Raw genomic sequence first — 24,604 nt, forward strand, 5'->3', positions numbered from 1 at the left:
TCGCTACATATTGTATCTTACTCAAACTTACACGGGAATTCTATAATTTTACAATAGGAGTAATTCAGTGACATACATTGTCAAATTTTTGCATTTTTCACTTTGAGTGTTAAAGGACATTGGCAACGAAAATTTTTATGGCATATTTTTGAGCCTTTGTGATGTCTAACAACTAAAATAGAAAAATTTTTTCTCAAAAATATTTTGTTGCTGAGATACTTGCAGCAAAAGTTTTATAAATTGCGCCATCTTGAATAAAATTTTGATAAAATTATCTCGAGGGTAGTGACGTCATTGGCTGGTGAGCAGTCAAAACAACAATACAATATACTTTGTGATTGACTGCGTTACAACACATTTAAAGCGTATTTTACGGGGTTTTTTTGCTGTAATGGATGACATACACGAAAATCATTCCGTGCTTTTGGTTCTTTTGTGAGTGATATGCAAGAAAATGATACCATAAAAGGCACCGATCGCATGAGATACTTTTCTTGTGCCTCGGTTATAGCTTTCTCACAGATAATACCTCAATAAGTGTTTATATTGATTTGCTTTATAAATTTCATCACATTTAGGATTATGTAGATGCAAGAATGGCCGTACTGGAAAAAGTTTTTTCCAGTGCCCAAATTATCTACGTCTCTGCGGAATGTTCGCGTATTTTTTCCTTGCTGTAATTGATGCTACAATGTTTGCCTTGGTGTTTTACCTCTCTTGCTGAAGAATAAATGTAGTTTCTAGATGTACTGATATTTTAATTTCAAATAAAGAACAGCTCATTCATAGAGTGTCGTAAATTATTCGTTCATCTATGGCGTTCCGTTGCGGACAAAATTATATGTCAGTATTGTCTAAAATTGACTATTGAAATTTTAAAATCGTATATTGAAACTTCAAAATAGTATATCGAAATTTTAAAATCGTATATCGAAATTTTAAAATCGTATATTGAAATTTTAAAATCGTATATCGAAATTTTAAAATCGTATATCGAAATTTTAAAATCGTATATTGAAAGGAAACGGAAATTTTAAAATCGTATATTGAAAGGAAACGGAAGTGTTCGACAAACGGAAGAGTATAATTCCGTGTACAGTGAATCCGTAAACGAAAAAATGGCGTCTCGTTGGCTTCCAAACATCGAAGAATTCTTCGAAGCACTTTTGAGGCTAATCGAAACAGCTGAATTGCTAGCAACTGCAGCTGATAGTTGTTCTTACGACGCAGCTGAGTTCCACTTCAGAAGACTAGATGCATACGAAAGAACACTGTCTACGCTGCGCTCTCGTGTGGCCGAAAGTTTGAATTGGGAAATGTCAGAAAACACAACGACAACAGAAAATGTTCCTGCGGTTATTGCTCATCTGTGCTATATTTGTCATAGGACGAGTTTCCTCAGACAACGCTTTGAAGACATATTTTACAGGAGCATCCATAGTGAACGCGAAGCAATTAATGATAATCAATCTTTGGGAAGAAGTGAGCAGGTTGGTCCAGGGAGACCAAGGTTTGCGATGACCCGAGAGCAACTAGAAGCTTTGAATAACTGCAGTAGTGGATTTAGATGGAGTGAAATATCAAGAGCTTTTGGCGTGTCTGAAAGGACGCTGCGTCGCCGACGTCACGAGCTTGGTATGACAGTGGAAGGACGACAATTTTCAGATTTGTCGGACACGCAGCTAGACACAATTGTTCGCGCTATTATCTTTATGACTCCAAATATTGGATATAGAATGTTACAGGGAGCGTTGCGGCACCGCGGACTTCATGTTCAAAGAGAACGCATTTTACGTTCTATGCATCGGGTGGACCCTGTGATTTCTACATTGAGGAATACTACAAGGATCATAAGACGGTCTTATAATGTTCCATGCCCCAACGCCTTATGGTAATATATGACACATAGTGACATTGTTGTTTGTTGTATTTCATCTAATTAAGGAGTAATTGTAGGAAAACGGCAAAACATTTTCATTGAATATATTTTATTTTCAAATCTACATTTGCTATTTACAGGCATATTGATGGAAATCATAAATTGATTGAGCCATATCGCATAGTTGTCCATGGGGGCATAGATGGCTACTCAAGGCTGGTAACCTATCTCCATGCATCAACTAATAACAGGGCAGAAACAGTATTGAGCTTGTTTGAATATGCTGTTCAGTGCTATAATTTACCGTCAAGAGTCCGTTGTGATCTTGGATTGGAAAATATTGAAGTTGGGAGATATATGCTAAATGAAAGAGGTCTAAACCGGGGGAGTATCATCACAGGCACATCCGTACATAATCAAAGGATTGAACGACTGTGGAGAGATGTTAATCGTATTGTGATATCAAAGTTCTTAAACATTTTCTTGTTTTGGAAAATAGAGGTGTTTTAATCCAGTCAATGAGGTTCATTTATTTTGTCTTCAATTGGTCTATATTGACTTTATTAATATCGCTCTACAAGAGTTTGTGGCTCAATGGAACAACCATCCAGTCACAACAGAAAGCAACCATTCACCACAACAAATATGGGTTAGGGAATGGTAGAGTTGAGACATTCTGGTTACAGTGCTGTGAATGATGTTATTAGAAACAATGCATTTTCTTCCTATGGTATTTCTGAGGATGGGCCTGTGGCAGAAGAAAATCCTTCTCATGTTGTCGTTGTCCCACAAACCCAACTTAGATTAAACAATGAACAAATGGACTCGATCCTTACTGTGATAAGACAGGGACAAACTGAAGATGATCCACATAGAATCGAATCTTATTTAGCTGCTGTTGAACATGTTTCCTTGCTGCTCAATGGACAGTGACTTCGAACTTGATGATATGCATCATTTTCACCTTCATATAAATATTGTAACAATAACTAACATCGCTCATAGCAGTCTAACTACACCAGTTCCAAACCAAGTGAGCCATACTTCAGTGCAACATCCATAAATTTTTTGAAGTCTTCATATGACTTGTGTTTAGATGGCAGTGTAATAGTAGAGAAGCATGTCTCAGCATGCGGCAGTTCACTTGAATCATCAAATTTGACCAATAATGATCCCCTTGCAGGTAAGGTATTTGTTGCACAACAAAAGCAACATAAGTCTGTTAATGATGGTTGACCTAAAAGTAAAACAATACAGTGTGAAATGTAACCTTAGACAGCAACTTTGTACCATTGATAAAAGAACCACAAAAATTCAAATGTCTTTAATTAAAATGACAAGAAATACTGTAGCATTATTCAGTACTGACATGGGGTATCAGGTGCCTGTGAATAAATGTGATTTTAATCACACAAGTGTTGCCCTTGTCTTCTACACTCGAGTAATGTGGGGCAAAAAAAAGATAAGTGTAATAGAAAACTCTTGGGTAGAACTTGTAAAATAGTTTGTGTTTGGTATGATTGAAAGCAAAGTAGTGATTAATAGTACCTTCTTCATATTTTGCCAGGAAATATAAATACTCTGTGAAAAAGGCAAATGTTCTTTCATTTTCTTTCTCTTCTTCAAAGATAAGTACTTCTTTGATCTCATCAAAGGATAATCTTCTTTTTTCAATGGGCGGAAAGACAATTTCTAACATGTTGGTGGGTAAGTGACCAATAAAGGAATGCAAACCAGCATCCTCCATACCTGTAGCAACAAACAACAGAAAAATCAATATCCAAAATAGTTTGCATGACTGGATGAAATCTAGGTCTCAAGCTAATTTTCCTTCCCGAAATGCAATGCATCCAAAAGAAAGAACAAGGTAGCATCTCTCCAGCATTTATTTCACACTTTGACATCAAATAGAGCAAAACATTCAACAGTGCTCTCATGGAAAATATTGGCATAGTTAATGCAGCCGATTTCAATTGTGACTGAATCACATGATAAGCATTGTATCAAAAATAGTAAAAAATATAGGCCAAACCTTTAGCAATGTCATCAAGTTCTCTGCGTCTCTTATCAATGACTTGATAAAACATCAGGTCTTGAATGGCAAGCTGTGTGTTTCCTGATAATATGTCCATGTCAACTCCAGACTCAAAAAGATATGGGCAAAGCTTGTTTAACATCTCAGGTGATGGGGTATGACAATTTTCTAGCTGGAAAAACAGATACCAAATATGCAAAAAGTCTTATATAAGTCATTGTTGATCCAATTAAACCCATAATCCAAGTAAAACAAATAGGTGATCATGTTTACAGGTACATACCTCAGTTATCATTTCACGTAATTCAAGATCGGCAATATCTTCTGGAACAATCGGGAGTGCATGTGTAGCAATATCTTTGTCTTTAATTTGTGGTGATCCTGTTACATGCCAGTAATGCAAAATTGCTGGTGAAAAGCCATAAGGAAGAGGACCTCCGTGAAGTACAGAGTGACCTATGATACGCCCAATTGCCTTAAAAACACCCGTGCATCTGAATGCTTGATCATGTATAGGCAGTAAATGATTGTCTTCACCATAAAAAAAGACCAGTGGCTTTTTGTTTTTGGAAAGCCCTTCTTCAACAATTTTCATGGCACATAAAAGAAATTCTCGAATAGGGCCATTGCCTACACCATCTTCCCCTTCAAATCTCACACGCAACGGTGCCTTCAAGTTGCATTCTGGTTGTTTGTAACAACTCAAGATGTCCCGTTTGAGGTCGTCCATACCATCCTCTCTAGAAACATTGAACTTCTGTTTTGGCAGGTTGTAATCTAAGTTTTCTGCTTGATAGCTTTCAAGACTTAAATTTGATGACTTCCTTGTTTCAGGAGCCTCGGAGACATTTGCCAGTGAAGATGAAGGTAAATCTTCAGAATCATCATCATCATCCAAGCCTTCGAAAAGTTGACAAAAGTACTTACAAACTGTCGCTATCAACATGAAATTTATTTATATGGATGGGTTTATTTTCCAAAATGTCAAATTCATTATTTTGGAAGCAATGTCCAAACACATGACACTTTAAGTCATTTGGCAGAAATCCAATTCAATTTCAAAAGAAATCATTTGGGCACATATAAATATAATTCCTTAATTAATGTTCTAGCATAGCCTTATCACTTAGATCTTTTACACTGTTGCTATGTATGATAGAGCATGAACTGCAAAACATGAAAAATTAGGAAAAATGTGGGTAATGACTAACCCAACAGTTGCTGTGCAGCAGCATCCACATCTCCTCCTGCATTGGATAATGCTGACTCTATTTCTTCTGCTGAGGCAGTGGGCACAACATCAAGCAAAATATTACTTTGAACACTAGTTATGAAAAAAATACAATACACTGATATGATAGAAGAACCCCACACAATTAAGGGGTGTTTCATGGTGACTTTCATCCAGGGACCGTCTCACTCTAGTTCTGTTGCAATTCATATAATGTTGTCACACCTGTTTGGTTGCTTTTGCATTTGAATACAGCTTTGGTTAAACCAGGCAAGAACATAAAGCAAAGCTTGGAAATTCAGCATGTAACTGGAAATTCCACTTACTTAACATTATCCCCACTCTCTTTCCTTCGTTTCTTTATTTGTAACTGCAATATGCAATGTTAAACATTTTATATTATATACCAAAAATATTGAACTACCAACATACCAGAATAGTATCAACAAATGAAAGAAATTAACTCACTTCTTGATGGTTCTGGAGTGAAGAATCGCTCATAGGAACATGTGTATCCTTCTGAATTTTGCATCCATCGTAACAGAAAATTGCATGTTAATGTTGCATATAGTTTACAAATGTGATTAAGCATGGATCCTTGTTACATTTAATAAAAATGTTGGAATAACATGAACTCACTATAATAATCACCTCTTCATCCTTTTGTGATGATTCACCTCCAGGTATATAGTAGGTTATCTTTTCAGCTCTACACTCATTATCCGCCTCAGAAAGAAATGTGAATCAATTATCAACTATTCTACTGCCCAGTAGAGATTTAGTTTACACACAACTGAAACTGGGTTTCCTAGGACTATCCTGTGCATCCAGTTGCTTTATCTTTATAAATTAAGCAATGGCAAACTTGCATTCATATGTTTATGAATGTGGGATAATTATGCCCTCCAAACTCATTCAATATAACTTACTCTGTCATAGATTAACTCTTTAGATGCTCTAATATATATGGGCCCAGTTCCGGAAATATGTTTAAGTACTTTCCTGTGAGTTCTTGACCTTCTTGGAGCTTTATGGGTACAATCTCACTCCAATAGACCTCACAAATTCAAATCTAAATGTAGTACATGTATTAGCCATCTTGTACTTGTTTATTCTAAATTGCATTTTCAATAAAATGGTAATGCTGGCTATATCACAATATTTGGGTGTAGGAAAAAATGGAAAACTGTCCAACACACTTTCTGCCATGACTACTCTTCACACTTCTTCATTTGAGATGCATACAATAAACATAATACCATAAACCAATACTATTGACATATGTGGGCTTTATGCTTAGTCAGCATGCACACAACAAAACTGTTTTCATTGATTAAAAAATACAACTATTTAATACAGTCTGCTATGATAAACCAAACTGCACCAAAAATGCAATCTGCTAAAAACTATGTACCAGTAATCTTACCCTACTTCTTCTTCTTCTTGCCACAGGTGCTCCGAAAAAGCATGTCTTAATTCTTCTCGCAGTTGCACTTCTCCGAGATGCACATAGAAAGGCCATGCATCGACGAATAACCCTGCCCGAACGAGCTGGGCTTTCACTTTCCGTCTGGGTACGTCATCCCAAGTAGGAGTAGGCAAAAGGCAAACATCTTTTATGATGGGTGCTGAGACAGTGGCTTCTTTACCAAGGCTTTTTTTAGTGAAACGACCACTAGCCGCCCGCATTGTTTCCTTTCCCCTTTTACGGCTACTATTACTACTAGTTTTAGTGCTATAGTTGGTACTGGCCGAATATTGCGATGACAATGGCAGCTGGCTGTAGCTATTTGAACTCGAAGTCAAACTAGTACTTGTTGCTCTAGGAATTTGAAAGGCTTTATATATTTCCTCTTCTGTACTTCTGTTACTTGTTGAGTGAGAAGAGGTCTGCTCCACTTTAGCGTTGTTTGCATGATTGTTCAACTCTCCTATTACTGCTCTCACTATTCGATTAAGCTCATCGTCTTTATTGCTTTCCGCCATAACAATATACATGTGCTGTGCGGCCACATGTGAAGGGGAAAGGAGTTTGTATAGTCATATTTCCGGTTGAGTTTGTCGAACACTTCCGTTTCCTTTCGATATACGATTTTAAAATTTCCGTTTCCTTTCGATATACGATTTTAAAATTTCGATATACGATTTTAAAATTTCAATATACGATTTTAAAATTTCGATATACGATTTTAAAATTTCGATATACTATTTTGAAGTTTCAATATACGATTTTAAAATTTCAATAGTCAATTTTAGACAATACTGACATATAATTTTGTCCGCAACGGAACGCCATAACGAAGTAAACTGCAAAAAACAACAATTGCCTAATAGTAGCCCCAAGTTTTTTGCCCGGTTCCCGCGCCATCTTGGATTTATCATGGATGTCCATTGAGTTCTATAATAACCATTGAGTTCTATAATAACTGGAGCGGCTATCTTTACTGGGGCGAGGTCGCCAAAAAAATGGCGGCCAACGGACGTATTTCCGCTGAAATGATCGCTTTGCAGAAAAATAATATTCTCGACCTCCCCCTGGTGTCTATAGTAAATTATAAAGAATTTTTCAAAACAAACACGATATCACAGAATATGGATATCGTTAGTTCCATATTCTGTGACGATTCTTTTTGGCATTTCTTTATAATGCCAACACTTCAATCGTTCAATTGTTGGATGTCGTAGTTTCCACAAAAGGAACATATCGCTTCTCACAGGTGAGGTAGTTGTTTGTTTTGTTAGTCCGTCAACGATTGAAAAGCAATTATACATGCACTTGAAAAGCCATAAAATACATATTAAAGATCGTATTTTTAAGACTGACTTGAACGCCAAATATACTGATGTTTTCCTGTTTTGTCTATAAATTTCTGCATACTTTTCTGTCATTTGTTAATGCATGAAATCGTAAATTTACCTATCTATTTGCAAAATAGTTTCCTAAAGCAAAAAGACCCTGCACACATTTTGCTCTGTGAAAAGTATCAAAAAGAAATGATCAGCCCCAACAGTACCCATGATTTGGAGCAGAGCTTGTTATGTTCTATTTGCTGACAACATGCAGGGAAGACCAAGGAGTAAAGATGACTGGAAGATGTTATTGACCAGGCAGAGTCTTAAAAATGATAATGCTGTAAAGATAATTGATTTATTGTCTGCCTTATCCAGAGTTATTTAATTTGATCATGGTCAAATTCTATGGATGGAGACAATGGATTCACTAATGATGCCTTGAATGCTTTGAAGTTAAAGTTCATGAACCAAAAAGATGGCAAGAAGGTTGTGTGTTTTGATGCTTAATTAAATGTCAATTCACAACATATAAAATGGAAAGGCCATAAAGTTTGTGTCTATGTAAACATTTGTACTGAGATTGATGATGACTTGATGCAGATGTGAAGCATTAAACTGAATAAGCCATTGGGTTTTATATAACTTAATGTTTAAATCATGTCATATCTTTATCAAAATATTTTAGTTGAGTGTTGTTTAAATGTTACTAATATCTAATGCACTATACTGAAGCATTAAAGATTCAGTGATGAAACCTTTAAATTTACTGTACTGTATATTTCTTATATATTTCTTATATTTCTTTAAGAAACAGTTTGAGCTTATTTACCTATTAGAGTACAGAATGGGGATTTATCATATGCATCATTGCTGCTTTTTAAATAAATGTTTTCACTTTTCAAAGCTTTTCTACAAATATTTTGCTTCTTATTTCTTTTCATGAGATTGATGATATAGAGGTAATATAATCCAATAACTTTATAATTTCTAGAAAGCTTTTAAGCTTCTAGCATAAAAGTACACTATAGGTATTTAATTCATTTGGTTTTATTGCCTTGTTATGACATATCCATATGCATTTCATCATTCATGTATGAAGAAAACACCAAATGTGGATACTCAGAGAACAAAATGCACTACCAACTGCTTATGAAATTTATTATTGAAGTGAAAACTGTGTTAATCATTCAAATTGTGCACTTATATTGAAAATATAGGAAAAACAAAACAAAGTGAAAAGAAGGGTAGAAGTATTAAAACTAAAAATGAATTATAAACACCATTGGAAGCATAAGTGTTTTGATGATTATTTGCATTTTGCCCAATTTATATATCAATACAACAAAATCAAAATGTGCTACAACTTTACAAGTATTTGATGCAGTTGCACTTCAGAACATCACAAAAGGTTACTTAAAGTAATTTCTATACAATATTGTTTGTTTTCATTTACCAAACCTATGCAGACTTGAGTCTTTTTGAAATTTAATATGAAACTCAATTACAGAAAATACGTAAATATCCAGAGATTTAATATTTACTTTTTTAAAGAAACAAGTAAAAAGAAGCAAAATAGCAATGATAAAAATAACTTCTCTCTCGTGAACCACTGTGGAGATGAACTATGATATACTTTTTGTATAGACTAAAGAGTTTAATCGATCAAACAAGTTTGACGCTGGTAAGAAAACGACGCATATCTGCATTCATAGATGTGTAGCCGACATATAGCTCTTTCGTCGATAGTTATAAATACATCCTCGTAGGAGCCGATAACTGGAAAGCTATGTTGACTCGCTGTTACGAATTGTAGGTTTTTATCGTGATTTTCATCAAAAAATTGCTTGCCGAATCCCAAATACACACATACATTTTCTTCACTCTTTCCTCAGGAGGGAGTGGGAAATTGTGAAATTTTCGGAAAAGCGGTCAATTTCGGTAAATCTCAGCGGCAACGGACGAAATCCGCCATTTTTTTGGCGTCAGCAGATATCTAAGGCCGCGCTTGAGATAGCCGCTCCAGTTATTATAGAACTCAATGATAATAACTAGAGCGGCTATCTCAAGCGCGGCCTTAGATCAGTGAACTCGACATTTGAATAACTGGAATGATAACCGAAGCCAAAAATTGAAGCCAAAAAAATATTTGTCGTCATCATTCGTCATCACAGTCCCTCGCGTGTTCATTTTAATTTTTTTAAATCATTTGTCCCTTGGTAATGGTAGAGTTCGGATCTTGATCAGAGCGTAAAAATAACGAAATTTTTGGAATGAAAAGGTTCACGGAAAGTGAATCAAAGTGATAAATCGAGAAGCAGGGTGAGGTGAACTTAGTCGATCTGCTTTTACGCTGCGGTTTTCCTTTAAAACATATCAAAGTCTTTAAGGATATTCAATTACTGATGTCGAGATGACAACCATTTAGTATTTCAAGCACTATCAAAATCGATGAAAAATACAATCGCTCTGTTAAAAGTAAAATGCGAGTTATAGACTCAACATTTTTTATGAACCTGGATATTCAAGTTTCTTTTTTCTTCGGAAAAACAGATCTTTAAATCCATTGAAACGACAAAAAAGACAAACACTGTCTGACACCGTTTGAAAATTTACCTTCCGAAAGAAAAATTCATGCTTGAACATTTTCTCGTCATATTTTCTTATTATTTTTTAGCATAAAGTGTAATTTTCAGTTGGCTTTTCCTCGTAACAAATTGTAAGTTACAACGAACTCACTGTAGTAAAGTTTTAGCTGTAAAAATAACCTTTGCGAAGAGTTGGCCTAGTGTGTTGTTTGTCGTGATGTTGTTTATATGTTTATGCTTTTGCAGTTTGTATTCAAATTTATAGTGGCCGTGTATGTTTGGCACTCAGGGGAATGAAACTGACGTACAAACCGCGTGAATATTCGACTTTGAAGGACTGGAACTGACGTACAAACCGCGCAAGAGACTAGGACTTTGGCTTCAATTTTATATCTATAAAATGTATTGTAGTTATCATTCCAGATATATATATATATGGAGTTCACTGCCTTAGATATCTGATGACGCCAAAAAAATGGCGGATTTCGTCCTTTGCCGCTGAGATTTACCGAAATTGACCGCTTTTCCGAAAATTTCATAATTTCCCACTCCCTCCTGAGGAAAGAGTGAGGAAAATTTATGTTTGTATTTATGATTCGGCAAGCAATTTTTTGATGAAAATCAAGGTAAAAACCTTAAATTCATAACAGCGAGTCAACTGTGGCTGTCAGTTATCTGCTCCTACGAGGATGCATTTATAGAGCTATCGACGAAAGAGCTATATGTCGGCTACACATGTATGAATGCAGACGTGTGTCGTTTTTTTACAACCGTCAAACTTGTTTGATCGATTAAACTCTTTAGTCTGTACAAAAAAGTATATCATAGTTCATCTCCACGGTTCACGAGAGAGAAGTCAGCTTATTTGTTATCATTGCTATTTTGCTTCTTTTCATGCAATGGCTTTTTGTCACAATTGTAGGATTTTTACTTGTTTCTTTAAAAGAGTACATATTAAATCTCTGGATATTTACGAATTTTCTGTAATTGTGTTTCATATGAAATTTCAAAAAGACTCAAGTCTGCATAGGTTTGGTAAATGAAAACAAACAATATTGTATAGAAATTACTTTAAGTAACCTTTTTGTGATGTTCTGAAGTGCAACTGCATCAAATACTTGTAATGTTGTAGCACATTTTGATTTTGTTGTATTGATATATGAATTGGGCAAAATGCAAATAATCATCAAAACACTTATGCTTCCAATGGTGTTTATACTTCATTTGTAGTTTTAATACTTCTACCTTTCTTTTTCACTTTGTTTTGTTTTTCCTATATTTGCAATAAAAGTGCACTATAATTTGAATGATTAGCACAGTTTTCACATCAATAATAAATTTCATAAGCAGTTGGTAGTGCATTTTGTTCTCTGAGTATCCACATCTGGTGTTTTGTTCATACAAGAATGATGAAGTGCAAGTAGATATGTCATAGCAAGGCAATAAAACCAAATGAATTACATACCTATAGTGTACTTTTATGCTAGAAGCTTAAAAGCTTTTTAGAAATTAGAAAGTTATTGGATTATATTACCTCTATATCATCAATCTCATGACAAGAAATAAGAAGCAAAAAATTTGTAGAAAAGCTTTGAAAAGTGAAAAACTTTTCTTTAAAAAAGCAGCAATATGATAAATCTCCATTCTGTACTCTAATAGGTAAATAAGCTCAAACTGTTTCTTAAAAAAATATAAGAAATATATAAGACATATACAGTACAATAACTTTAAAGGTTTCATCACTGAATCTTTAATGCTTCAGTATAGTGCATTAGATATTAGTAACATTCAAACAACACTCAACTAAAATATTTTGATAAAGATATGACATGATTTAAACATTAAGTTACATAAAACCCAATGGCTTATACAGTTTGAAGCTTCACATCTGCATCGAGTCATCATCAATCTCAGTACAAATGTTTACATAGACACAAACTTTATGGCCTTCCATTTTACATGTTTGTGAATTGACATTTCATTAAGCATCAAAACACACACAACCTTCTTGCCATCTTTCTTTGGATCATGAACTTTAACTTCAAAGCATTCAAGGCATCCTTAGTGAATCCATTGTCTCCATCCATAGAATTTGACCATGATCAAATTAAATAACTCTGGATAGGGCAGACAATAAATCAATTATCTTTACAGCATTATCATTTTTTAAGACTCTGCCTGGTCAATAACATCTTCCAGTCATCTTTACTCCTTGATCTTCCCTGCATGTTGTCAGCAAATAGAACATAACAAGCTCTGCTCCAAATCATGGGTACCGTTGGGGCTGATCATTTCTTTTGATACTTACTCACAGAGCAAAATGTGTGCAGGGTCTTTTTTGCTTTAGGGAAACTATTTTGCAAATAAATGGGTAAATTTACGATTTCATGCATTAACAAATGACAGAAAAGTATGCAGAATTTTATAAACAAAAACAGGAAAACATCAGTATATTTGGCGTTCAAGTCAGTCTTAAAAATACGATCTTTAATATGTATTTTATGGCTTTTCAAGTGCATGTATAATTGCTTTTCAATCGTTGACGGACTAACAAAACAAACAACTACCTCACCTGTGAGAAGCGATATGTTCCTTTTTGTGGAAACTACGACATCCAACAATTGAACGATTGAAGTGTTGGCATTATAAAAGAAATGCCAAAAGAATCGTCACAGAATATGGAACTAACGATATCCATATTCTGTGATATCGTGTTTGTTTTGAAAATTCTTTATAATTTACTATAGACACCAGGGGAGGTCGAGAATATTATTTTTCTGCAAAGCGATCATTTCAGCGGAAATACGTCCTTTGGCCGCCATTTTTTTGGCGTCCTCGCCCCAGTAAAGTTAGCCGCTCCAGTTATTATAGAACTCAATGTGGATGTCACGCTGCCGTCTTAATAAGTCTTATATTACGTCACACTCGTCAGCGATCTAGACCTACTATATCTATGTCGTTGACGATTTGATGTCAGAATGTTCTAGCGATCAACGAATGTCCGATTTATTTACCCGAGGGTCACATCACCGTGGTGTATCTGTCATGTATCTAACGCAAAATTTATTTCCGCCTGGTAAGCAATCCCGAACAATCAGCTTAAATTCCCACTACATGATCATTTTTAAAAACCCCAGAGATTCGCTAGGTATCGCAACATTGGCACGCCAAATGTACCCAAAGAAAACGAATTACCTTTTGGAGTCATTTCAAGACGCCACATGCCGCCCTTACGGTTATCTTTTGCTCGATTTGCATCAACTCACTTCTGACAATATGCGTGTCAGAACAAATATCTTGCCTGGGGAAAAGCAGATTGTCTATGTACATAAGTGATAAGCATCGACATCAACAGTCATTTAAGCATCATGTCTAAACGAATTAGGAGCAACCTTCCATACCTGCAAGTACTTGCAAAATCTAAGCCGAAAATTCGAAAGGTTATCATCGAACATGGACCATCTGATGTCATGTTGTGTATTTGTGAATGCGCAGTTAATCTGTTAAAAGGAACTGTACCGATATCTGCGAGTCAAAAACGACGCTTGTTGAGGTATAAGAAACATCTCAGAGCCTTAGCGAACAAGAGAATTTCAAGAGCTAAAAAGAAAAAACTTTTAAATCAAAAAGGAGGAAATCTACTGAGTGCCTTCCTACCGCCGGTTTTGAACGTTCTAGGGAGTTTGTTGCAATAATGAAGCATGCCAAGCGAATGATTTTAGTACCTGAAGACGTTTATAATAAATATGAACAAAAGCAAAAATTTGAAGTTTTGCCGATTACCATGAACGTGATGCAAAAAGATACTCAACTCTCACACATCCTTCACCAAGACGGTTTAAGTGACGATCAAAGGCAAAAACTTTTCAACGCAAACTTTGAGCAATTCCTTAATTTGAAGAAACAAAAAGATATTCAGATAGCCACAGTACGCGTGATGGATACAACCGACGGGAAAGAAAGAAACTCGGTAATAAACAACGAAGTGCGTACATTAGCTGACTCCGTCATTGTACAAAGTGTGCCGAAGACGATGCGTGAACGCGCGACAGCAATACTACATCGTATAAAAAGACATCCTGATATAATAACTTGGGATGATTCAGGACAAGTCAAACTTGACGGTGTTATTATCCCTCAATCAAATATATCAGACCTCATTAGCCACGCCGTAAGAGGGAGAAAGAATTTCAATCCTACAGGTTCTAGAGAATTCTTTCGCGTTTTATCAAAAATAAACATTCCTCGCGATTTGGTTCGGAACGATGTAAGATGGGAAGAAGCTCAAATGGAAACTTCGCCCGATGAAGAAGACGGAATAGCCTACCATCGAGGCTCAAGAACGAAAATGACACCACCTAAAGTTGCCCCTACACTAAAGAAAACTCGCTTACGTTGGATAGACTATTAAAATTTGACATGTAAAGATTTGTTTTGTTTAAATAAATAGAGCAGCTGATATCAATTTCTTTACTGTTATCATTAGAATATGCAAATAGAAAACACAGGCAATTAGTTTACACAAAGAAAATTTTATTGATAATAAACGGCTCAAGCTTTTACAACAAATTTTATACTTGACTGAATGCTATCGTTTAGGGTTACACTAGTTTCTATATGAAAATGTCTGCTAACGAAACTTGATACCTTGTTATCGTTCTCAACAGTATTACCATCAAACATGTTTACAATCTTATTCATGCTATATCCTCGCACTCTATGGCTGAGGTAAAATATACAATATTGTCCACATACATCCGTCCAGATACTTTGCAATTGACGTTTATTATACCCCCAATCATAATGTTTCAAATAATCTCTAAAGAACTTATGATATCGCTCTGGTGGTTGTCCATAGCTATCGAAGAATTCGGCTTTTTCTTCTGAAGGAAAGTAAAAGGCAACGCAATGGGTCCCCGGTTTTCCGCTTTCATCCGTGTTTGCGATAGGACCTGCCATATCGATAGGACCTGCCATATCAACAATTTTACTTCCCATGATAAACTTATTTCTTGTCTTCAAACCCCTGTTTGGACTTGCGTGGGCTAGATCTGCATTATCCATCTGACCTGCAGTATCTTTGTAAAATAACGCAGCGGTGAGCTGGGATTGTTTGGCTGACGGGCCATAATTTAAAAGTGTGCCGAGATATGCACGATATGGATATGTTCCTGTTGCTTGTGTAACTAACTTTCCTTTTAGAAACACGTCAACTTGCTTGAACAAACTGTGCAAGAAATTGTTTACAGGTTCAACTTTAGTGTCATCATCGATATCCCCACCATCGGCTTTTGTTACTTTCGCTCTAGCTACCAATATTGTCTTAGCAATGTTAACATAATCTTCTGCGCCGGGCGCTAAAAATGTAATTGGTCCATTTTCAGATACGCTGGACACAGGTTGATGATCAATCCAATGCCCCTTTTCTAAACTGACTTGTGTTGGTGGGACAGAAAATAAATCAAGTTCGGTTTTTGTACATTCTGCAGATTTTGGATGAACGAAATCCATATTTAGCCGAAAATGTCCTCCGCTTCTTTAGCTGCTTTACGTCTCTTGGCTGAACTGTGAATGGCAATGGAGGTCGTCGCCTTTCTCTTTTTAGCTGGTTTTCTTGACCGTTTCTTTGAAGACTTTCCTCTTCCTGTTTGAGCAAACTGTTGCATTCTGTTTACAGCCATTTTCCCCACATCTTTAGCAGCCTGATTTACTCGCGATTTTGCAGACTCTTTCACACTTTTCCCAGTGATAACATCACCTAAAACAGTTGCTCCTGTGTTAAGAGCAATTTTACCCAGAGCTTTTGCACCGCTTTTTGCCAGAGGTATTGCAGCTCTAGCCAAACTGCGAAATAACCCACCAAGACCATAACCCACTTGCCCATAACCTCTTTGCCAAGGTGCTCCTTTAAACACTGGCGATGAACCGTATCCTTGTTGTTGGTTGAGATAATATTGAACATAACGATTTGTTAGAGTCATATTTCTTATGTAAAATAAGACGAAGCTTGCTTTCTGAAATGAAGTGTCACTATCGACTTCCCTCGTTCAAATGCGATGGGGTTTCCTAACTCGTCCCTTAAGAGAATTTCGATGTCCCCAAAAGATTTTGTTTGCACGGCTATGTATTGGATATTAGCGAATGTTCTTGAAACAATGTCTCCATATTTTCCTTGAATAGCAACTGCCTTTAGTAATTTTACATTGACGTCTCCAACAACTTGCGGTTGTACAATGTTGCAATATACATACATCATGACGGATCTGTGCAAATCAGAAGCATAAGGGCTTTCGGTTGTTTTTGAAATCTCTACGTCTTTTCCGCCAAAACCAAGTAAGACCGACATTCGTTGATTAAATGATATTTTGTAACCCTGTCTTACATGCATTTTAATTTTTTCTGTGCGGGGGTCAAAGCTCAATTTGATATTGTCTTTTACTTCTTTGTCAAGAGTCTCGTTAACTGATTTTACTAGGTCGAAGGCTTTTTCATACAAGCCATAGTTGACATATACCGGAGTAGGTAGACCTGTTTTGTGAGTTACATATATATGTGTATCCAAACCTTTTTTCAACGTGTACCATGTATGAGGATATGTAATTGAATACAGTCCTACTTCCCAATTACCATTTAAATTCACAACGTGAGGTAGTTTTACGCGATAACCTGAAATCTTATTCTCAGGAAATACAGAGAGAGATGCATTACTAGGTAATGTCAGATAGAAGTGTGTCCCGCTCATCTTTAAGGTATAATGTGAAATGAAAAAAATCATGAAAACGGTTACGTTTTATATATGTATTTCCGATGCCGGTACTCATGAATTAAATTTGTTAGGGTAGCCAGACCACTTTACAAAATATTGTACATTGCCCCCTCTACCACGTTTCTTAAGTATTTTTTCAATCTCATAAACATCGTCTTTCTTGATGACTTTTTGAAGTTCTTTTTCATAAAATGTTCCTTGAAGTTCGTCCCCTTCATGATCTTTCAGTCTGTATACAGGAGGATTGCGTGGTATTTTTTGACTTACAGTGAAAATTTCTTTTGAAAAATTCGGTAAATACCCCTTCTCAAACTTTCTTTTTTTTTTACTTATTCGTACTTGATCACCAATATCAAACTTATATTTTACATGTGTAGGCTTATTTAGTTTGCTATCACCGTATAAATTTTGCCGAATTCTATCTTCATTTTCACTTGTAACGTTGATCGATTTTTCCTTAATGCTGCGATGCATGCTATGATTATAAGAATACAGTAGATCAGGAAGCATGTCAATGTATCTCATTGTTTTGTTTGCTGTGAAGTAGCGCCACATTTTAGTTTTCAGTGTACGTATCAAACGTTCAACGATGGATGCCTTCGTCTCGTTAAATGTATTAAACAAGGTAACGTTTTCTTCTGCCAAAGTTTCTTAAAGTCTCGATTAAAAACTCCGAGCCTTGATCCGTTTGAATGTGTGTCGGTTTACGTCCTGATGACAAAATCTTTTAAAAGCTTCTACCAACGACGATCCTGTTTTCTTTTTAATGGAACAGCCCATGCATATTTGGAAAAAACATCAATACAGATAAGAAGATAGCGATAACCATCATTATACTTTTGCAAAGATTGCATGTCTGCAAGATCCAATTGCCACTGGTCGTCAATACCACTCACTACGACACGATTTCTTTCAAACTTTCTTCGAATAGGTTTATGCAAAGAGTATGCGTCTTGTTGCATGAGCCATTCTTTAATTCTTTCACGACTAATGTCATATATTCCTTCTGCCTTTACATCACGGTACAAACGTTCAACACCTCCGTAGCTTCCAGGACGTTTCGGATTGAAGTATACACCGGCTAAGTACTGGTCAACGTTACTCATGACAATGTTCTCGTGATAATAACTTTGCAATTAGATGTCAATTTCTTTTAACTACTCATTATCGATGGGTTCAATGTTTTCAGTTACAGGCAGTGTTTCTTCTATCGCATTATCTGTTGGAAGTTTAATTGCGGCGGGTCCATAATTTTTAACAGTTTTACTTGTGTATCCTGCTTGCAAATGACCCTCAAGATTGAGATCGTTGCGTCCGAAACTTATACCCAGGCGAAACATTTTCTGACGATTATGATTTTTATCTCTTTTCAAATTCTCGCTGTAGCCTTTACTCCCGCAAACCCCCATACTTGTCTAGTGGCTAATCCAGACCTCCCAATGAAATGAACACTATAACGTTTTGTCATTCGCCTTTATACGTTTTTGAAAAAGACATTTTTACTGATTTATGTAGTCCATTGATCACTTTGGTCTGTTGTCGTGGTCATTCATACTATAATCTCAAATACAGTCAAGTTGGCAACTGGAATATTTATTAAAATGATACAAATAGTCTCATACAGATGTTCTATACTTCAATTTACAAGCACAATCAACATAATCAAACAAATTTACAAAAAATGGTGGTCTAATTGTTTGTGTGTAAATTGACATAAGTTCATTCCACGGTGCTTTCCAGAGTTTTTCATAGTATATCTTTTGAGAAGATGTTGGTCCACTGTACTTTAGAAACTTGAAGGCTTCACATATTCCATTCCAGACATGTTCGCGATTGATTGCATTCACTGCTCGATTTGCAAAATTGAACCATCGATCCTCCTCAGTCAACAATTCCAAACAGTTTTGAAAATCTGTCCAAGGTTCGAATACACTTGCATCTTTCTCAGCTCTTCGTAGCTCCTGAATGTTTTTACTTAAAAACTCGACATAAAGCAAACTGATAAGGTCGTTGTGGCCGATATCTACGAATTCAACATTGTTGGCATATATCTGATTAAACAGGTGTGCCATGATGCCTTTTTCTTTTCCACCACCGCCAACAAATGTTCGAAAGATACACAACAACAGTCAATACGAATAACATTTCCAAAATGACAGTTCGGCTATATAGTTTGAAGTATGAATACACAATGACATTGATCCGGTTTATTAACCAATAAAACATAAGGCGGATCTAATGTTACTTTGACAATAGCATGCGACTTCCAGCTTTGTCGTATTTCCGATTTTCACGCCATCCAATGCCATGCCTTGTTTATTAACCCCTATTTCAGGTTGACATGCGCGCGCACCGATCAACTTCAGGGGACTGGAAACTAACTGGCACGGGTAAGAGCTCCGTGACAAAAGTGTGACAAAGCTGCACGATAACTACTCACAAGTTTGTATGCACAACCTGGAAATGCATGTAAATGTGTCTTATTATCTTCAACAGGTGTTGTGTGAAGTAACACGAAGTGTAAAAGATGTTGAACCCGCTGTTAAACATACTGATGATGAAGGGAATTCTGACGAGTGTAACACGACAGAAAGCGTTGATAGTGAACCAGTTAGAGAGGATTCATCAGAACCGCTGCCAAAACAAGAGCAAGTTGAAATGTGCAGTAGATGCGACATACTTGCCAAAAAAGTTACCAAACTACAAAAGAAACTCAGTTGGTTAAAAAAATCATAAAAAAGGCTGAGCGACAGTTTAATCATGGTACGTATTTACTTCTTGAAATAGGTGGTAAATAAATGTATTGAGAATAAGGTGCTTTGTATAAAATTTTTTTTTTTGAAATAACAGGTTCTTTACGAAATAGTCAGAACTTGACCCGTTGGTGTAAATACATTTTATACAACGTTTGTCATCGACCATTGGAAATTTACGCACTGTTACCTATTCTACGTTTTAGGAAAGTGATGATTCCGATACTGAAAGTGACGGTTCTCAATCCAGTAATGAGCCAAAATGAATTTTTTAATATCGGCGATGTCCAGGATATTATTGGTGATCCTGACATTACAGATATGGATTGGCAATATGAAGACGAACCGTTTTCATCACAAGATGAAGCTGAAGATTCCAAGTCGAAAAACACTGTTAGGTGAGTTACAGCATAAATGTCGTAGAAAACGAAGTTCAACTTGTATGAATATGTGCTTAATTCTGTTTAGCATGGAACCTGGTACCCTGCCATGTGACGAACCCAAATTCATTGTCTTTATGGCATGCTCATATCACTGTTCAGCATGTTTTGCTTCAATTGCAAAAGTCCAAATCCTCAGGTGGAAATCAAAAAGAAAGGTTCAATGGCTGTTGTAACTCAATGTTGTTCTATTTGTGGACCAACTAGAAATTTTCAATGGAACAGTCAGCCATATGTATTGGGAAGGCACGCGGCTGGAAATCTCATGACAAGTTTTGCCATTCTGATGTCAGGTGTCAGCATAAGTAAAGTGTTTTTACTATTCAAGCATTTGGGCCTTTGTTCAATCACCAGCAGAGCATATTATTTACATCAAAACAAGTTCCTGGTCCCCTCAGTGTTTATTGCACTGGGAGAAGTATCAAAAAGCCCTGATTGAAAATGTGAAAAATATAGAAAATGCTACTTGGTCTGGTGATTGCAGATTTGATTTGATGGGCCACAGTGCTAAGTACTGTTCTTACTCCATGTTTTGTAACAGTATTTCCAAAATAGTTCATTTTGACATCAGACAGGTAGTCATAATATTTTTTTCAACTAATAAACAAATATTTTCATGTACATTTAAGATAATCAGTTCATTTTACTTGAACAAGACCTCAAAAATAATATTATAGTTTTTATATAAACTTCATTACCTTTCGTATAGTCAAATCAGTCAGGTAGTAGCAATGCCATGGAGTTGGATGGAGCTCAAAGATGCTTCAAGTTTCTTCAAGATAGTGGACTACAAATTCCAATATTTATTAACGATCGTCACAAAGGGATTGTAAAGTGGATTCGAACATCTGAGAAGGAAACCCAGCTTTTCAATGATTTGTGGCATGTTTGCAAAGGACTTTCCAAAACAATATTAAAGGCTAGTAAAGAAAAAGGCTGTGAGTTGCTGGTGTTTTGGATTAAAGGTATCCGCAACCACTTATATTGGTCGGCTATGTCTACTAAGATGGGATATGGAGATATGATTGTGGCAAAATGGAAATCCATTGCTAGGCACATTACAAACAAGCATTGAAACCATCCAGATGAGTTGTTTCCTAAATGTGCTCATGGAGAGCTAGATGAACGTCTATGGCTTCAAGTTGGTATGAGCATGCACACATTTAGGCAGCAAGACAGAATTGAGATTGTTAAAATGTCTAAAATGTTATTTACCACTTTTCAGATGGGATTGTATTCTTTTTAAGGAACTAAATCATATCAGCGACTTTCCTCCATTCTGTTGAAAAAATCTGTTCTCAAAGATGTTAAAAAACTATCTTCAGAAGCACAAACTAGTTGTCTCGAAGGTTTTCATTCAACATTAAATGGTTGGCATCCAAAGATGACCCACTATTCTTGGCTTGGTACATATTGCAGGTAACTTGTAATCACTGTTCTCTATCTGCCAAGGCTTTTTTACTTGTTCCTAGTCAAGAAAAAAAATAGTAAATGGTTTGTTCTGTTTAGGCACGTACTGGCAGTACTTCATTTCAATGAAAACCTTCACAGACAGCCAAAAAAAACAAAAATGGAACACCATATTATTCTGTGACATACCCAAAATTTAAATCAGGGGATGAAGTAGAAAGAACTGTTTCTTCAGCACCATCATATTGTAAGTTTAGCATGTATGCATTGGTACTCTTGACTTACACATCTAACCACTTGTCATTTTTCCAGACTATGTTAATGAAATCAAAAATGTCATGTTTCTTAGTTGTGAGGAATCCATGGACAACATATTTAAGAAGTATAAGGAAAAAGTCCCAGAAGTCTTAAACAAAACTTTCCGAATTTCCAAAACTGAGGCAATCAAACGGCAGTTGGATAGGAAACAACTATCTTCAACACCATTGTTTCCCACATGTAAGTTGTTCATGCTACCATGTATAATAGGTATGGCCAGTGCATTCTAAAAGTAAACACATTAAATTGTTATTTATAGATCAACAGCAAGATGTACTGCAAGCAAAAGGTTTAGACAAAGAAAAACAAGCTGCTTCAACAGGTCCTTCAGATCCAAAAAAAAAACACGCTTATGCAAAAATTGTGGACAGCCAATGAAAGGACATCCAAAAAGTCATTGTCCACAAGAATTACTTGACAAATATTCTTAGCAGGCCAACTTTAAAGTTAGTTATAAAATAATATACTATGCTACAAAAAATGTTTCCTACTTCTATCAGTTTCTTTCCTATGCTGACTTGTAGCCAGCATGTTCTTGGCCTAGGGGATTTTGTAATGAAAATCGTTTTCGGATGTCTGTGTAGATACATGCAGGTAATGGTCTAGAATTTTCCCAACCAAGGCATCCACAGCCATCGAATGACCCAACGGTATGCAACTGCTGTCAAGTATCTATGAGAAATTCAAAATAGTAATTTCTATTTGATTATTTATTTTGACTTCACACAACAAAATTGTGAAGCATCACAGCACAATAATGAACCACATAAAGGTAAAAAGTAGAGATACATGGCAAGATATTAACCATTCGTTACAAAACAAAATTAGAAATCAAAAATGTACTAACTCATTTTCATGTATTCTACGACGCTTGTATGACCTTCCATCTTGGTCTCTTAGAAGTGAGCCAACATTCTTCAAGACTGTAGCATGTGTCATAATCGTGTACTCTTCGTGAAGAGTAACACAGCTAATTTTTTCAATGGTACCATCGAATACCAGTTTATGTAAAGTAGGCCCAACCTCTTGACAACAACGGTATTCAATGGCATCTGTCAGCAGTAGAGTACGACACAAGCTACATGCACACCTATAAAAAAGTGGTTTGTTATCATATTTATGCATACGCATACGCATGCCACATTCATAAACAAACGCGAAAATGGATACAAATTCTTGAGTTCTGATAATCTGATTTTCTGATGATGGCTTTTAGTCTTGTATAATATTTCTCCTAAATTAGCTCCAAGTCTCCCACTCCGAGTGTGTGGTAATATACGGGAATGCCATAACGTGTTGTGGAATTATATTAACTTATTAGCGACAAGTTATTTGCACAATTTCTAAATACTGTTGTGTACTTACGCAACATGAATATGAATTGCGTATCTTAATTATACGCGTTTGAGTGAAACTAAGATAAGCGATTTCCTATAATGTTCATAAAAAAATCTAGATGAGTTCTAAAACGTCGTAATTACTTATATTGTTTTGGGGAGCAAGTACTAGAGTCACTCTTGTTTCGAAATCTTTCGTCAGTTTCGTGTGAAGTATAGTCATGTGACTAGCATGATGACAGCCAGTCAATCACGTCAGCAAAGTAATCAGCGTAATGTAGTTAACTGGACAACAACGGAATAGAACAGAGAGGACACAAAAGTCTTACTGGTCATAGCCCCTTACATTTATTACTTATATCAAACACTGACTGTTGACGATTCACAGTACTGTCGTTTAATTTAATGAATGTCGTATTCCATTATTAAGATGTCATGCCTATTGAACATAGAGACATTGTTTTCACTTGAATTTATCAGTGACGGAATCACAAGGTCAGACTTAACTCTTGCATGTTAAATGTAGTTTGGAAACAATATCACTCTTTGTGAAATATAGGTCACGTCACGGCACATTGTACAAACACTCGAACGCAGTAGCGTAGCTTACTTTGATAAGGGAGGTTGAGGGTATTCATGTCGCCGCTTACACGCAAAAAATGATCGTTTAGATATACAAGTTGTAATAATTTTAATACATTTAAATAATTTAGTATTTATATTAGAGGGTTTGGTTTTCACAGGTTCAGATTTCTTACTTGTACTGCTTATACTTTTATGTTTTCACCCCATTGACATAAAGCTCATCTATTCGAGTTTTTATACCATTTATTCCATTCTTAAAACTAAGATCTAAATTGGAACACATGTTGTGGTAAGCTAACACTTGTTTCCAAAGTCTGTCATGCAATTCCATTTATCACGTGTTTGCCATGGATTAGACATTGTAAACCACGTGACAAGTGCAGATATAAGGAACACAGCAACTAAAGGAAGCCAGACAGATACTATTAAACGACGTACTAAGATCGAGAAGAAACGTTCAAACAAATTTCAA

The 24,604-nt window shown here is 35.9% G+C and overlaps 3 protein-coding genes and 1 pseudogene across 5 annotated transcripts; 2 read left to right on the plus strand and 2 right to left on the minus strand.

The window, feature by feature from the left end:
* Positions 1–1,089: 1,089 nt before the first annotated feature.
* Positions 1,090–1,895, plus strand: LOC124451597. The gene has a single exon (XM_047002219.1). It carries the CDS (start codon positions 1,119–1,121, stop codon positions 1,893–1,895), a length of 777 nt encoding a protein of 258 aa, XP_046858175.1. The 5' UTR covers positions 1,090–1,118.
* Positions 1,896–2,539: 644 nt separating this feature from the next.
* Positions 2,540–6,137, minus strand: LOC124451594. 3 transcript variants are annotated; one of them, XM_047002214.1, is made up of 8 exons: positions 5,797–6,137; positions 5,614–5,664; positions 5,472–5,515; positions 5,126–5,238; positions 4,198–4,814; positions 3,912–4,086; positions 3,428–3,628; positions 2,540–3,116 (listed from the first exon to the last, which is right to left on the minus strand). In XM_047002214.1, the coding sequence occupies exons 2-8, from the start codon at positions 5,644–5,646 to the stop codon at positions 2,893–2,895; spliced, it is 1,407 nt and encodes a 468-aa protein (XP_046858170.1). In that variant the 5' UTR covers positions 5,647–5,664; positions 5,797–6,137; the 3' UTR covers positions 2,540–2,892. The 3 variants fall into 3 exon arrangements, with proteins under 3 accessions (XP_046858170.1, XP_046858171.1, XP_046858169.1); XM_047002215.1 differs by having other exon boundaries at positions 5,785–6,137; XM_047002213.1 differs by lacking the exon at positions 5,797–6,137 and having other exon boundaries at positions 5,126–5,515; positions 5,614–5,642.
* A 37-nt stretch (positions 6,138–6,174) lies between these two features.
* LOC124451978 lies at positions 6,175–7,142 on the minus strand. Its single transcript, XM_047002573.1, has 2 exons — positions 6,572–7,142; positions 6,175–6,217 (listed from the first exon to the last, which is right to left on the minus strand). The coding sequence occupies exons 1-2, from the start codon at positions 7,129–7,131 to the stop codon at positions 6,175–6,177; spliced, it is 603 nt and encodes a 200-aa protein (XP_046858529.1). The 5' UTR covers positions 7,132–7,142.
* A 14,187-nt stretch (positions 7,143–21,329) lies between these two features.
* LOC124451979 lies at positions 21,330–22,318 on the plus strand (annotated as a pseudogene).
* The last annotated feature ends 2,286 nt before the right edge of the window (positions 22,319–24,604 follow it).

This window comes from Xenia sp. Carnegie-2017, unplaced genomic scaffold (genome assembly GCF_021976095.1).
Source record: "Xenia sp. Carnegie-2017 unplaced genomic scaffold, XeniaSp_v1 HiC_scaffold_24, whole genome shotgun sequence".
Classification (NCBI taxonomy): domain Eukaryota; kingdom Metazoa; phylum Cnidaria; class Anthozoa; order Malacalcyonacea; family Xeniidae; genus Xenia; species Xenia sp. Carnegie-2017.